Source organism: Temnothorax nylanderi, unplaced genomic scaffold (genome assembly GCF_030848795.1).
Source record: "Temnothorax nylanderi isolate EJ_2023f unplaced genomic scaffold, tnyl_v1.0 TNYL_tig0253_pilon, whole genome shotgun sequence".
Lineage (NCBI taxonomy): Eukaryota > Metazoa > Arthropoda > Insecta > Hymenoptera > Formicidae > Temnothorax > Temnothorax nylanderi.
In genome coordinates, this window is record NW_027249315.1 from 88,836 (window position 1) to 103,315 (window position 14,480).

General features: G+C 38.2%; 2 protein-coding genes across 3 annotated transcripts in view; one reads left to right on the plus strand and one right to left on the minus strand.

The window, feature by feature from the left end:
* LOC139779979 (uncharacterized) overlaps positions 1-14,480 on the minus strand; it is a 247,240-nt gene that overhangs the window by 79,593 nt on the left and 153,167 nt on the right. For both annotated transcript variants that reach the window (XM_071718519.1, XM_071718520.1), the window contains one exon: positions 11,347-11,430. In XM_071718519.1, the coding sequence (XP_071574620.1) occupies positions 11,347-11,430 (84 nt within the window). The remainder of the gene's footprint in view (positions 1-11,346; positions 11,431-14,480) is intronic.
* Positions 8,074-9,059, plus strand: LOC139779982 (uncharacterized). Its single transcript, XM_071718523.1, has one exon. It carries the CDS (start codon positions 8,097-8,099, stop codon positions 8,763-8,765), a length of 669 nt encoding a protein of 222 aa, XP_071574624.1. The 5' UTR covers positions 8,074-8,096; the 3' UTR covers positions 8,766-9,059.

A 14,480-nucleotide genomic window follows, 5' to 3' on the forward strand; every position in this document is an offset into this window, starting at 1 on the left:
CTGAAGTGCGCACACGGTAATTTTCCTTTAATGTAGTATGTTAGTATATAAATCGGGTTTGTCACTTACGAACATGCAAAATAGATGGACAATAAAATGTGGAATAATTTTTCATTGTATATTATTCATTCTTTTTATTAAAGTAATACGTATAATGTATAAAATCAAATATTCTGAATCTCATCGTCACTGTCTGAATCCTCAGAGGAGGAGTTCAAATTTATATCTGAATAATTTAATTCTAAGTTGTCCATAGAATGACCGATTTCATCGTCATCCATTTCCTCTGATTGATCTGAAATTACATAATTCATGAATATTTGCTAAGAATTGTAGAGGAATCAATTTTAAATAACAATACAATACCTTCATTTTCTTCATTCGGATTCTCCACGACGATGTCGTCGATATTTATTGGCATTTGATCGCCTTCAAACCATTTGAAGGAGCATGTGTCCTCCTCTAATTTCCAACCAAAGTCTTCCATCATGAGATGATTTATCTGTTGTCTGTGCGCGTTTCGCCAAATGTTTGCGATATATATGGATCTCAGAATGTGTTGTTTTAATTCTGCTTTGCTAGGAGGTAGCACTGACCCATCAAAGTTTTTTTTCGTCATTTTGAAAATGTTCTCTTTATCACTTAATTTGTAAGTTTTACAAAAAGCCGCGACTCTCGCTTTATTAATACATTTCAGTTTATAATAACCGTAAATTTTACATACATACTCTTCGAACGCTACAATTGAGGTGTCAATGTTCAACTCGGTGACATTACAAAAAGTCTGAATGAATTTTTTATTTCTCTCGAGCACTTTCAAGGGTCGACTTTTGCCTTTTCTGAAAAAAGCAGGGTTAAAATCACACCCCGTTAGAGCATGGAAGATAGGCAGCGCTGAACATAATTCACTTCCTAAAACTTGAAAATTAATTTGTTGACGTCAATAAATCGCTGCTTCTTCCCAACGCCAACATGCATGTGAATCTTAATCCCTGCTTTTACGTGCATCATATTACCTAACATTATGATCAAAACGTCTGTATCAGAACATCTTATGGTGACGTTAGCTTCTTCTGTTAATTGACAGACATGAAAAACTATTTTCGTATCCGCCTCTTCATGCAGAGGACAGGACAACGCGTCAACTTGAGTTACGAGCATTTCATGGTTAATACTTTCATAACGATAACATTTATCAAAATTTAAATACAGTACTTTATTGTTCATGAAAGCTGCTAAGTCATTTGATACGATTTTCATGTAATTTTGGCTTTTTCAAGTACGGTTCAATATCAAATGTCACGGCATCTAGAGTTTGTCGTCTTTTTTTGCTTTTCGATTCATTAGAATCATCTGAAAATTCAGAAATGGAGTGAACATCAGAATCAAAACGCTCAGTTGTATCTACAACGTTGTCATCAATATTCTGAAAAATAATCCCGACAGTGTCATGTAACGTATCTTTACCCGAACTAGTCTCTACCAAATCTATCAAAATTATTAAAAGCGACACCCGTAGACAAATTAGGTACGCGGCGTATATCTTCGGGGCATAATTCATTTGCATTCATGCTAGTGAACGTTGCCTCCGTTTCAATCCCTTCAAGGACGCTGTAGCTACAGCAGTGGCCGAATTTATTAATCATGTTGATAACTTGTTTGCTGTTTGTCAAACTTTTAAGAGCGAGGCCGAGCGTTATGTGTTTTTACTCGGCCTTTCTGCACAGAAAAAATCATGTCTTGTAGGCCAAATTAGACATTTGAGGTCGAAAGTGATGCGAACTTTTTTATTCCTTTTTAGGCGTGTTGGGGGTGTTTAGAAAAGCTTATTTTTGAGTTGTCGTATCATGAGACCCAGTGCTTTTTGAGGGGGGGAGGGGGAACCAAAATTTTCGTTTTTTCGCAATAACTCGGCGAATGTTGATAAAAAATGAATGACTAACCCCTCATTTTGTAGCTTTTTTAAAGCCCTACAATTCATCTTAAGAAGACCCACAACCAAAAATCAATATTTTTCGAGTTTTAGCCTGTGAAAGGAGGAAAAAATAAAATTTTTGCGGTTTTTTGCATTTATCTCGTTTTGATTAATAAATAGCACTTTTTCGCTCCTGAGAAAGTTGTAGGGCTTGAAAAAACGAAAAAATTGAGCGGTGAATGACTATTTCGTGCCGATCACATGACTTTCGGGCTCTCTACTGTACGCAATTTTCAATGAATTTTGATGTAATGTGCGGCTATTGGTAGGTATTTTCATCCTCTACAAGTTTCATATTAGTCCTTTTTCGATTGCATTTATCAGAAAAGAGACAGAAGCGAAAAACGCGCCGAGTTCCGAACGCTCGGCTCGACACGCGCGACTTCCGGAGGCTCCCTTGGGCTCAATTTTTGACGAATCGGAACGAGTCACCGCTCAATTTTTTCGTTTTTTTAAGCCCTACAACTTTCTCAGGAGCTAAAAAGTGCTATCTATTAATCGAAACGAGATAAATGCAAAAAACCGCGAAAATTTTATTTTTTTCCCCCTTTCACAGGCTAAAACTCGAAAAATATTGATTTTTGGTTGGGGGTCTTCTTAAGATGAATTGTAGGGCTTTCAAAAATCTACAAAATAAGGGGTTAGTCATTCATTTTTTATCAACATTCGCCGAGTTATTGCGAAAAAACGAAAATTTTGGTTCCCCCTCCCCCCCTCAAAAAGCACTGGGTCTCATGATACGACAACTCAAAAATAAGCTTTTCTAAACACCCCCAACACGCCTAAAAAGGAATAAAAAAGTTCGCATCACTTTCGAGCAAAAGCCTTTTTTTTGTCTAATTTGACTGGCCTATTGAGATATCGATGATATTGAGCGCTGCGTGTATTCGCTTTTTTCTCGTCTCACATTTGTTCCGCATAAAAGTGTCGACATAAATGCACGCAATGACAATGGAATTTCGCATTCGCCCTTAATCAAATCTTCCAGTGTATAATTTTCTGACATTTTCGTTACAGGCATATTCAATATATCATTTCGTAACTGTTGAGCTGCTCTGCGAATTTCACCGTCACTTTTAATCTGAGGTAGATCGGTTTCCAAAATAGTGGCACCATATGGCATCACAACTTTGGTATTTTTCACGAAACGGATTCCAATTTGTCGTTTAAAAATACTCAATAATCTTTGTTCTAAATGTCGTGTGTTACATACATTTTCAGAATCTACTGCGTGCAATTGCTTGAACTCATCACTGAACAAAGTTTTTAGATACGACAAAAAAAAACTCTGCTTATTAATTATTATATTTACTCGTATAAATTCAGCAACGACAGAAAATGCTTCTTTGTTTTTATGTCGAATGTGATGCCATTCAGTTTGTTCCTTTTTAGCTATACGAATTAATCGCATTGTATTTTCGAATGATATTTTACATAACCGATGGTAAAAAATATGTTTACTATTCTCTCCAATTCGTGAAACAATATCGAGCTCGCCTAACTCTATTGCCATCGATTTTAAACTGTCTATTACTTCTGAATTCGAACACAATGTAGCATCGTACCACCGACCTTTAATTTTCTTTCGTTTCTTATCGCATAATGCACATGATCCACTATCGTCAGTAGTGCCATCGTCATCTACCTCGATTTTATTTTCGTCCAAGATTTCTTTGTTTTCCTCATAAGCACCATCAGACGGTTGCGCATCACTCGTACATTCGATATTGTCATTGTTGAAAAAAATATTAAAAATTATTCAATGCATGCATGTATACAGTAAATTATGTCTTGAACAATTTTGATACTTAAACAAATAATTCTCTGATTCTTACCTGGATTCCAAATCGAGTGTATCATCATCGCTAGGCGCTTGTACCCTTTCGGAACATTCTGTACTTTCGGAGCTATAAAAAATCAAAACGTAATTTTTATTAAACACCGTTTTTCGTGTCTTCTTAATTTAATAAAGTAGACGTAAAAAAGAACAGTTCACTTTTTGCTAGCGCGTATAAACTCTGTATTTCAAATGTATACAAGGACAAATTCGTGAAAATAAAAGATAACCGTTGTTTGCTTTTTACTTATTACTTATTACTTATTAAACGAATTAAACTTACCCTCTAGAAGTTGATGCAACTTCTTCGTCAATTTCACGAGATGTCGATTGCTGTGAGTCAATTCCTGCATCTTTTTTATATTTATTATTTAACGCAGTGAAACTTTGATAGCAAGCGGAATGATATCCTTCACTGGAACTATTAATTTTCGGTAGCGTCACATTCAAAAATTTCAACTTGTAGGGGAGACCGAGGCTAAACCGCCAACGGGGTTGAACCGCCAAATCAAATATCTCGGAACCTGTATATTGTGCGAACTCGCTATTAACATTGTAAACGCTGCTTATGGTACCCATGTGACCAACGGAGTTTCGGCAGGTTACCTGCCGTGTTATGATTTTTACGAGGGCAAACGTGTTTTCGGAAGGTGAAAGTGAAATTTTCTGCGCGTGGAAATATTGTAATATCTGCAATAATATTTGCTCTCCAAATCTCAAGGTACGTGATTATAAAGAGTTATGCATGCTGAACACGAATCCAGTGTAGTTTTTTCATTATCGTTGATGTCTAATATTTCGTGGGCGATCAAACCTGAAACTTATGTTTGGGGCTTATCCGCCAGTAAGCACCCGGGGCTGGTCCGCCAGTCTCGTCACTGTGGCGCGCCGGGCGCACAACTTCAGCTCACGGCGATTTCAGGTTAGGTTTCCCTTGAGCGTGATTCTGTCTTCCCTTGCATGTGCGTCAGTTTGTGTAGGAGGGAAATGGTACGCACGTATCGTCGCAAAACGGGTGTTTTGGCCGACCGAAAAGATGGCGGACCGTTGTTTTCGAGATCGCTCACGCTCACGGCACGTCGGCGAGGTACGGCGAGGCACGGCACGGCTCTGAGATCCCGCGATTTCCGCGCGAGAGTTGACATGCCGCGCGCGCGGTAGATCGTCCCGACTCCCGGCCGCGGTAAATCGTCGTTGTGTCAGTGACAGTCTGCGCGTGCGACCGCATCGTCCAGCGTTCGCCGCATCGTCTCGGCGTCATTGTCGCCGCCGTTGTAGTGGTGGTGGTGTCGGTGGTGGTCATCGTCGTCGTCGTCATCGTCGTCGTGGTGGTCGTGGTGGTCGTGGCCGTCGTCGTGGTGGTCGTGGCCGTCGTCGTCGTCGTCGTCGGCGCGTCGAGGAATCGGCGCGAGGACGCCGTCGAGTCGGTAAAATGGTCGCGCTCCACCGCGAGCTTTTCTAACCCCCCCTGTCGCTATTTATCGCTCCCCCGCGAGAAACGCGGCTTGGTTAGGTTGCTCGAGGGTCCGCACTGATCCTATGGCACCGGAACGCCGTCACGCGTATTCCCCGTGGTTGCCCGCGTTGACAATGTGACGTGCCGTTGGGGAGTTTACGATTTGGTTAACCTCTGTATTCACGTGCCTAAATTGTTTTATGGAATAGGTAAAACAATTATTTTTTAATAATGTTTTGCATAAAAATTTTAAATAAATTTTTATATTTTTCTCTTAAAAAACAATTATTAAAATGTATTCTATCATTTTTCAGGATTAGATGTACGTATATGTATTGAAAATGGAGTGTGGCGGTTTAGCCCCGGGGGGTGGCGGTTCAACCCCGGCATTTTTGAGATTTCAATTTTTCCACCGTTGTCGTTTTTGCTCTATACCGGTTAAACAAAGCAACATAGATAAAAATTTCCTATATAAATTTTGTAGCTAAAGGTTCACTCTTTACAGTGGTATACCCCATTTAACTAAAATTATTTATTTTGTTGTTAAAAATCGGCACCGAAAAAAAACTGGCGGTTTAGCCCCGGTCTCCCCTACTCTTTCCGAATATTTAAAATCGGTGCACACTTTTCTAATTTTTCGTTTGTAAAATCGAGAATTTTTTGAGTAGTCTTGCCGCAGAAAACAGACTTTCTTCGACATATTTCACAAGAATATATGATGTTTCTCTCACAACATACACGAGAAGAATAAGGTTCCGTTGATCGTAGCAGCTGTTCGAAATGTAGGGGAAAGCCGAAAAAGAAAGAAAAAGAGACGCCGAGAGGGGATTTCAAGGCCTATTGTGCGTGAGGACAAAGAGATTTCTATAGTCGAGACCATAGACTTATATAGACCGGCCTCTGCCGTGAGAGCACGCGTTCGAAGATCGACGGTCTATCTATATAAGTCTATGGTCGAGACCCTTTTTATTGTGTGTTGATAAAGTCCGGTGCTAGAATAAAATTTTTCTCAATTTTCTCAAGTTTTTATATAACAAGTTAAAATTACCGTGTGCGCACTGCAGCAAAAGAGCGTCGTGGGCGCTCTTAATTTTTAGTTTCAGAGCAGTGTAAGAACTCGTTTGGTCCGCGTTCAAGCCGTAAGAATTTTTTTTTTTGTATTATTTATATAGTTCAAACTTACCTCTCATATAAATTTCAAAGTGAATAATATTTGACATCACCCTCGTGAAATATTACATTGTTTACAACCTGTAAGAACAATTTTGTCCCTCTTGCCAGGTGTAAAAAACGTTTTTTTATAAATTATTTATTAAAAACTAACTAGCAAATAAGTTTCAAGGTGAATAAAATTTGACACACCCTCTGCTTTTTTTTCCACTCCCCCGCAGGAGTTGTCCCACCCTCCAGGTGTAAGAAATGACTTTTTAATATTAGAAGGATGTACTCTATCGAATATATAGGGTTTCCCGGTGAATAAGATTTGACACAAATTTTGTGTTACGGGCTCCCGGTCTACAAAGTTCCAACAAAATTTCCCTGTGCGTCGGCGATCATCTTGAAAATAGGGGTAAGTTTGAATATCTCGGCTCCTATTGGTCGAATTTTTTTTCTTTTTTTTAGTTTTGTAGGGAAAAATATTTGCTACAATTTTTGTTTGAAAAATTTTTTAATAACTGTTAAAGAAAAATGTTACAACAAAAAAAGTGCCGTCAATTTGAACATTTTTATTGACAATTATATTGCCCCCCGTTGGTTTTATAAAAAAAATGTTCAAATAAAACTTGTAGAGGACTCAATTCTCTACAATTTTCGTATATGCGCTTTTGCGGTGACTCAATAAATACCAGAGATAAAGGGCGCCAATGCTTGAAGCCCTACAAAATCTTTTTTTTTATGTTTCTACGATTTTTTGTTGCTGAGTTATCGCGGATTGAATAAGAAATTAGCATTTTGACTTTGATTCCTCATACAATTATCGCAATTCAAAAAAACAGATTCTTAAAGCTGAAACTTTGCTCTATCGAATGGTATAATTGCCCAATTATTTTAAATAACATGTAGACAAATAACATGTAGGGGTTGTCAAAAGTATGGCAACCCCTAAATATTTCGAAAATTATTTTAGAAAAAAATGTTTCAGACAAAAGTTGTAGGGTTTCAAGTAACGCATTAAATAGTAATATTAATTTGACTACAAATAACTTTGTTAATGCCAGGTAAAAATAACTTTAAAATTTTTTAATGGAAACCTTTATTTTTGATTGCATATTCTTATCGCTTACCTCGAGAGCTTTTTAAAACACTATAATAAAGTATTTTTTTTATTAAATACTTTTCAAGTTACGGAGCTTGAAAGTTCTAGTATCGCTGGGGGGGGGGGGGGCATCAGCATTACCCAAAAGTAATAATCAAGAGGAGTTAGACCGAGGTGGCCAATCCTTTCTTCCCTCATTTTGGTTCCTTCTTCGGTCTTCCTATCCTATGGGGAAAGGGGGAGTGGGAGAGGGTCAGCGCGAGGGGTGGGAGAGGGAAAAGGCGATTGGGTCATTGGAGACTCCCATTGGACCCTCTTAGGAAGAGTCCAATGGGATCCTCCAATGGCCTAATCGCTCTCTCTCTCCCCCACCCTTGCGCTGACCCTCTCCCACTGGATTGACACTCCGAGAGAGTATAAAACGCAAGCGCCGAAATGTTCAGTGTTCTTTTCTCGCGCATAATCACGTGGGTAGGGTGATAGCGTCCTAGAGCGCTCTCTGCTTCTGCCGAGGACTTTTGTCTTTTTAATTCGCAAATTAATAAATTAAAAATTAAACGTTTGGCTAAAAATGGCTAACGAATTATCGGAGCGTGAAAGAATCACTATCCTAATGATGCGCGGATGGGGTGATAATGAACAATCGTTCACTGATGTCGTTCGATTATTTAATAACACGTATCCGAATCGTCAAATTAGTAAATCCACTGTTTTGAAAACTGTACGACGTTTTCAAGAAACTGGTAGTGTAAAAAGTCGCTTTAGGTCTGGCAGGCCATCGGCTGCAACTAATAACGACAAACAACTTAATGTTCTGCAGACTTGTATTGAAAATCCCCATACGTCTGTTAATAGAGCAGCTCAAGCTCACGACATTGCTCCCATGTCCGTACATAGAATTTTAAGAAAAAATAAATTACATCCATACAAACTGCAATACGTTCAAGAATTGCAAGACGGAGATGATGAGCGTCGTATACGCTTCTGTGCAAGAATGATGGACCTAATAGATGCCTCGCCCAACTTTCCTTATCAAATTGTTTTCACAGACGAGGCAACCTTTACATTGACGGGAGAGGTTAATAATGAAAATTTTCGTCTCTGGTCAGATGAAAATCCGAATTGGGTGCGGGAAAGTCATACACAATACCCACAGAAAATAAATGTATGGTGCGGCATGATAGATGCTTATGTGACAGGGCCATTTTTTTTTTTTTTAGGAAAACCTCAATGCTCATAGGTACGAGAGATTACTTGTAGATGAAATAATTCCAGCCATACAAAATATTTTTCCAAATAACTTTGAGCAAATATGGTTTCAGCATGATGGAGCTCCGCCTCATTTTGGTGCAGGGCCACGTCGAATTTTAAATGAAGTTTTCCCGCAAAGGTGGATAGGAAGAAGGAACCGAAATGAGGGTGGGGAAAGTTGGCCACCTAGATCAACAGATCTAACGCTTCTTGATTATTAGATTATTACTTTTGGGGCTGTCTGAAGAGTAAAGTTTACGAAACAAAACCTCAAAATATCCAAGAATTGAGGCAGCGAATAAGGGATGAAGCAGCCTTGATACCTGCTGAATCAAATCGTAGAGCTATTTCTGCGTTCTATCAAAGATTGGCATACTGTCAAGAAGTCAATGGAAACCACTTTCAGAATTTACTCTAAAACAGTCAAACACACAAAAAAATGTAAATCAAGGTTGTAAAATTTGTAATTTAGTAAAATGTAAATAATAATTACTTTTTTTACTTTTTTAATTGTAATAAAATTCGAGTTTAATTACAATTTCAAAATGTATTTGTAATTGAACGACTTTAATTACAATTCCGAAAAACATTTGTACTTAAACTCAATTTAAATTAAAATTATGTAAAATAATTAGTAATTAAGAACTTCAATCACAGAAGTATTGTTATTTACAACTCTGTTAGTGTAAATTCGACCGTGCAACCTCCACGCGGTACATCTTGGGTAACGCTGATGTCGGCGGTATCGTAGCTTTCAAGCTCCATAACTTGAAAAGTATTTAATAAAAAAATACTTTATTATAGTATTTTAAAAAACTCTCGAGGTAAGCGATAAGAATATGTAATCAAAAATAGAAGTTTCCATTTAAAAATTTTAAAGTTATTTTTACGTGGCATTAACAAAGTTATTTGTAGTCAAATTAATATAGTAAAAGAAACGAAATATGTATATTTTACTGATATAGAATAAAAGTATTTCTACAATCGAGCCTCTCTCTAACGACAATGACAATGGCCGATCTGCGATCTCTTCTTCTTTTTCGTGTGTGCGCCTCAAGCGCCATCCCGTCGCAAGGACGAAACGACGGAACTTTAGGCGGGTTTCCAACAATTTGGAACCGTCCATAGTTTCGTCGCTAACGATCATTTTGAATGACAAGAGGGCTATCGATTTGTCCAATAACGGCGGATACAGACCCCGAACGAAAATATCGATATCCGTTATCACTTTATCAGGGAAAAGGTGGACTGTGGCGAGGTCAGGATCGACCACATCCCGACGGAGAAGATGACGGCTGATGCATTAACGAAGGCACTTTTTGCGCCCAAATTTAAAGACTATCAAAAATATGGTTTAACGTTTTTATAGACTTTCACTATTCGCCCATGTGGGGGTTAAAGTACTTTGGTCAAAAATTGAAAGTAGCTTATCTCAGTTTTAAGTTGTAGTTATTACCGCGCTATAAGTTGGCGCTTGAGTCACATTTGTACATACTATCCTAATAAAGTAAGCCAAGTTACACGTGTGCAACAGATACCAAAGAAAAAGTGTTCTTGATTGTGTGTCCCAAACCTTATAGATTTTAACAAAATCTCTTAAGCACCTCCACTTGGGAAAAAATGTTTACCTCCACAAGATGTCCTCCTCGATACCACACAACTTTTACTTGAATTTCTTGCTCTCTCTAAAACTGAGTTGTTCGGGTGGCCGATCTTAGGCGACTCACCTTGTATAACTGTATATAATTGTCACCATCTGTCAAATTTGCCACAAAATACAACGACCGCCGTACACGCGGAAAAGAAGCAACAATGCACCAATGCGCACTATTTCGCTTGCTCTTTTACTCTCCCACTCACTCGTTCACTCTTTCGCTCGCTCTTTTATTCTCTCTTGCTCACTTCTCCTGATTCACGCACACAATGCGCGCTATCTCGCTCGCTTTTTTACTCCTTCACTCGCTCACTTTCTGGCATCACTCTGGTGTGAAAAATAGGAAAGTGAGAAACAAACGCCATATTTGTCCGACGAAAATAATAATCATACTCGCGTAAATATACACGGTAGTATCTCGCGCTGCGCGTGTACTTGACGCGAGACGCTACCGTGTCTCTTGATAATATCTGACAAATATTGATTTCCCGATTACTTTGCTATTTTATACTTGGTCTTTTATACTCAAAATAATGAGAAAAGTCGATTTACGCTAAAAAATATATGATTTCACTTAGAAAGAAGTGTAGTTGCATCTTACAAGTGCATTGATGTATTGTTCGAAAAAATATAATTACCGTCAGAAAAAGTGATAAATCAATAAAACAATAAAAAAAATTTTCTACTTTTTTCTATCTTTACTTACAATTAGAAAAATGCTGTAACTCAGCCTAATTACTAGAATTCAGTATATTGGATGGAAATATTGTACTACTTACCGTATGTACCATTTACCTGTATTGTACTATTTACATGTATTTATTTTAACGAAATTGATTAGTTTACATTAAATAATTTATTGTTTTTATGAATAAATAAATATCAAAATCTTGAAAAGTCAACTTAGCATACTTACTCAACATTGTAGTATTTATTGTTAAACTTGGATCCAGTTTCATCTGCCTCTCTGTTGGAAACATGTCCACATATTTGCATTCATCTAAAATAACAACATATATAAATACTTATTTATCATTTTATTAAGAAAAGTGGAGATAATCTTTGATAAAGTTTTTACTATTAAATTTAATGTTTTATTTAATATATAATGTATAATTAACCCTTAAAGTCCATACGTTTTTTCGGTACCTTCTAAGTGCATACGTGGGTCTGTCACGCGTTCAACGCTATTTTTCCCTACCTTAAAGTATTTTAAAAGATCTAAAAAAAAATTATGAAACATTTGTCTACATTGTAGTTGACGATTTTAAAGTCATTTTGATGAACATCGTTTATTTAATATCTTTTGACAGGCTTGCAAGTTTTACAGTTACGAGCAGATATCTCTTTGGAGGACAACTACATCCTTGTGTCTTTTGATGTCGTATCGCTTTTTACTAATATACTTGTAGACTTAGCCATCGATGGCATTTGTAATAGATGAGAGCATATCTCCAAAAAATATGACATCCCTAAAGACGAATTTATTCGTGCAATACGGCTCATTCTTGAATCTACATTTTTTAAATTTAACAATAACATTTATAAGCAGAAATTCGGAACTCCCATGGGCTCTTCTCTGTCCCCTGACCTAGCTGATATTGTATTACAGGATTTTGAGACAAGGGCGCTAAGAACACTTAATTTTTATATCCTTTTCTTTTATAGACTAGACATCACAGACGCGCGCTTCGCGCGCGCTATTTAGCTAACATTATACTATTACTATTGCACTATTAACCCCTTGGTACACACAACTGTCAAAATATACGATGGCAGCTGCTCATGAAGTAAGCGCAGCGAGAGAACCAATCGGCATCGCGGAAAAGCGACAATAATAAACTTCGATAGATTCGAGTATCGACTTTATATGCCTTTTTTAGATATGGATACGTTGACGACATTGCTATGACTATTCCTTCGGATATGCTAAACTTCACACTACACACTTTCAATTCTTTCCATACGCGCTCACAGTTTACCGTAGAAGTTGGCAATAAAAAACTTAATTTTCTAGATACCACCATCATCCTTAATGATGGGTTCATCAAATTTGATTGGTATCATAAGCCTACTTTTTCCGGCCGATATTTAAATTATAATTCTTGGCACCCTGTCTCACAAAAGCGCGGAACTACAATAGGATTCATCGATCGTGCATTTTTACTCTCACCCGAAATTTCATGAGAAAAATCTGAAACTCATTGTCAACATCCTTCTGGACAATGATTATCCTTTAGATTTCATTTTTAATACAATTCATGAACGTCTTAGATGTCTTGTTGCTAAAGAAACTAAAGAACAAAATCTTGAAGAAATTTCCGACGATGTTGAAAATGAAAGGAAGACATGGTTCACTATTCCATATTGTTGAGGATTGTCTAAGGATTTCTGGGACAACCTTGTCAGAAGGTTCGACGGTTCAACGGGACACTCTCAAGAATGCACTCGCGAGTTATAGGAATCCTGGTATATATATTTTCAATTTTCACAAATCCATATATAGATACACAAGGACGCTGATCTTGATATGATCGCTCCAACGGACCGGAGACCCATGCACAAAGGAACCCGCTGAAATGATCGGGCGCGAGGGCGGAGCGTGACGGAGCGACCAGATCGTAAATTGACGCACGCAAAAGAAACGGATATCTTGAGGTAGAAATCTTGAGACCGAACGAAGATCTTGACGAACGAGAACAGAACGGAGATCTTGAGCGCGAGAACAGAACGGCGATCTTGAGCGCGAGAACAGAACGGCGATCTTACGCACAGTAGCACAGACTCTCGCTGCGTCGCTGAGGACAAGCTTTCGGACCCGCGAAGAGAGCGTACTCCACTCGCGACCAGCTCGCTCCCAATCTCACGGGAGGCCGGTTTTCTCGGGAATCACGCCCGCACTTCCTCATCAGAACGGAGGAACTTTATTGCGCGAGAAATTGTCTCGTTACTGATTAGACCGATAGGATATAAGGTCTAGATCGTAGGTCCGTCAAGCTTGAACTGAGCTCGCAGGATCGTCGCACAACACGCGAAATTTCGAGTTTGGAAGCGACGCAGGTATGCAGAAGCATGGCCCGCGCGTGATACCATTGTCCGAAACGCGTGTACGCGTGTCGACTTACACGCTGTAGTCGTCCGACAATATCTAAATATAACTTGAATTCACGAATAACGGCGAATCCGGAACACATATCTTCCATCAATTCCTTCGGATAAATTCAGTAATATTTTTAGAAAATTGACATCAAATTATCCTTTTTTAGCGTTAACAAGCTCAATAAGTTTAGCAGAGTCCAGAAGGATGCTCTTCCTATCTCATCAATGAGTAATGTAGTTTATAAGATTTCCTGTCCCTGTCGAGATTGTGACGCATCATATGTTGGGCAGACTGGAAGACAAGTCAAAACTAGAATGTCTGAACATCGTAACCACATACGTAGAAACAGTTCTGTCCACTCTGTGATTACAGATCACAGGGTTCAGCATGGTCACGATTTCGATTGGGAAGGCGTTCAAGTTTTGGACCACGAAAGTTATTACTACAAATGTCTTATTTCAGAAGTTTTGCATATAAAACAGCAACGTAACGGCTTAAATTTACAATCTAATACAGAATGTTTACACCACGCATACCTGTCTGCTATCAACAATTTATAATATCTTCGTCATCTAAAACTTTTGTTTATATCATGTTTTTATTTTTAAATAACTTGCGACACATTGATCTGTTTTGACCTGTGACACATCGATCCTGCTTTCTCATTACAAGTTTAACCGGCGAACATATCCGACACGTATTATTACAATTATTCCGAATCGTGCTGCTCTATGCTATAAAATTCTTGTAATCATTTGACTATTACTGTTCCTGAGGTGAGCTCTTCTTTTTTCTCTTTATTTTTAACAACTTACTGACTATTCTATATTCTTTTTCGCAGTGGAAACCACTATATCGCAGTGTCCACTATATCCGTGCTTTCCAGCTCGTATAACGAGACATCTCTTCGAGAAAAGAGCTTCCCTCCTCAGGTTGAGCAAGAATAATAA

Excerpts from the sequence above, each read along its gene's own strand:
- LOC139779982 (XM_071718523.1), top strand. The coding sequence starts at position 8,097 with ATGGCTAACGAATTATCGGAGCGTGAAAGAATCACTATCCTAATGATG.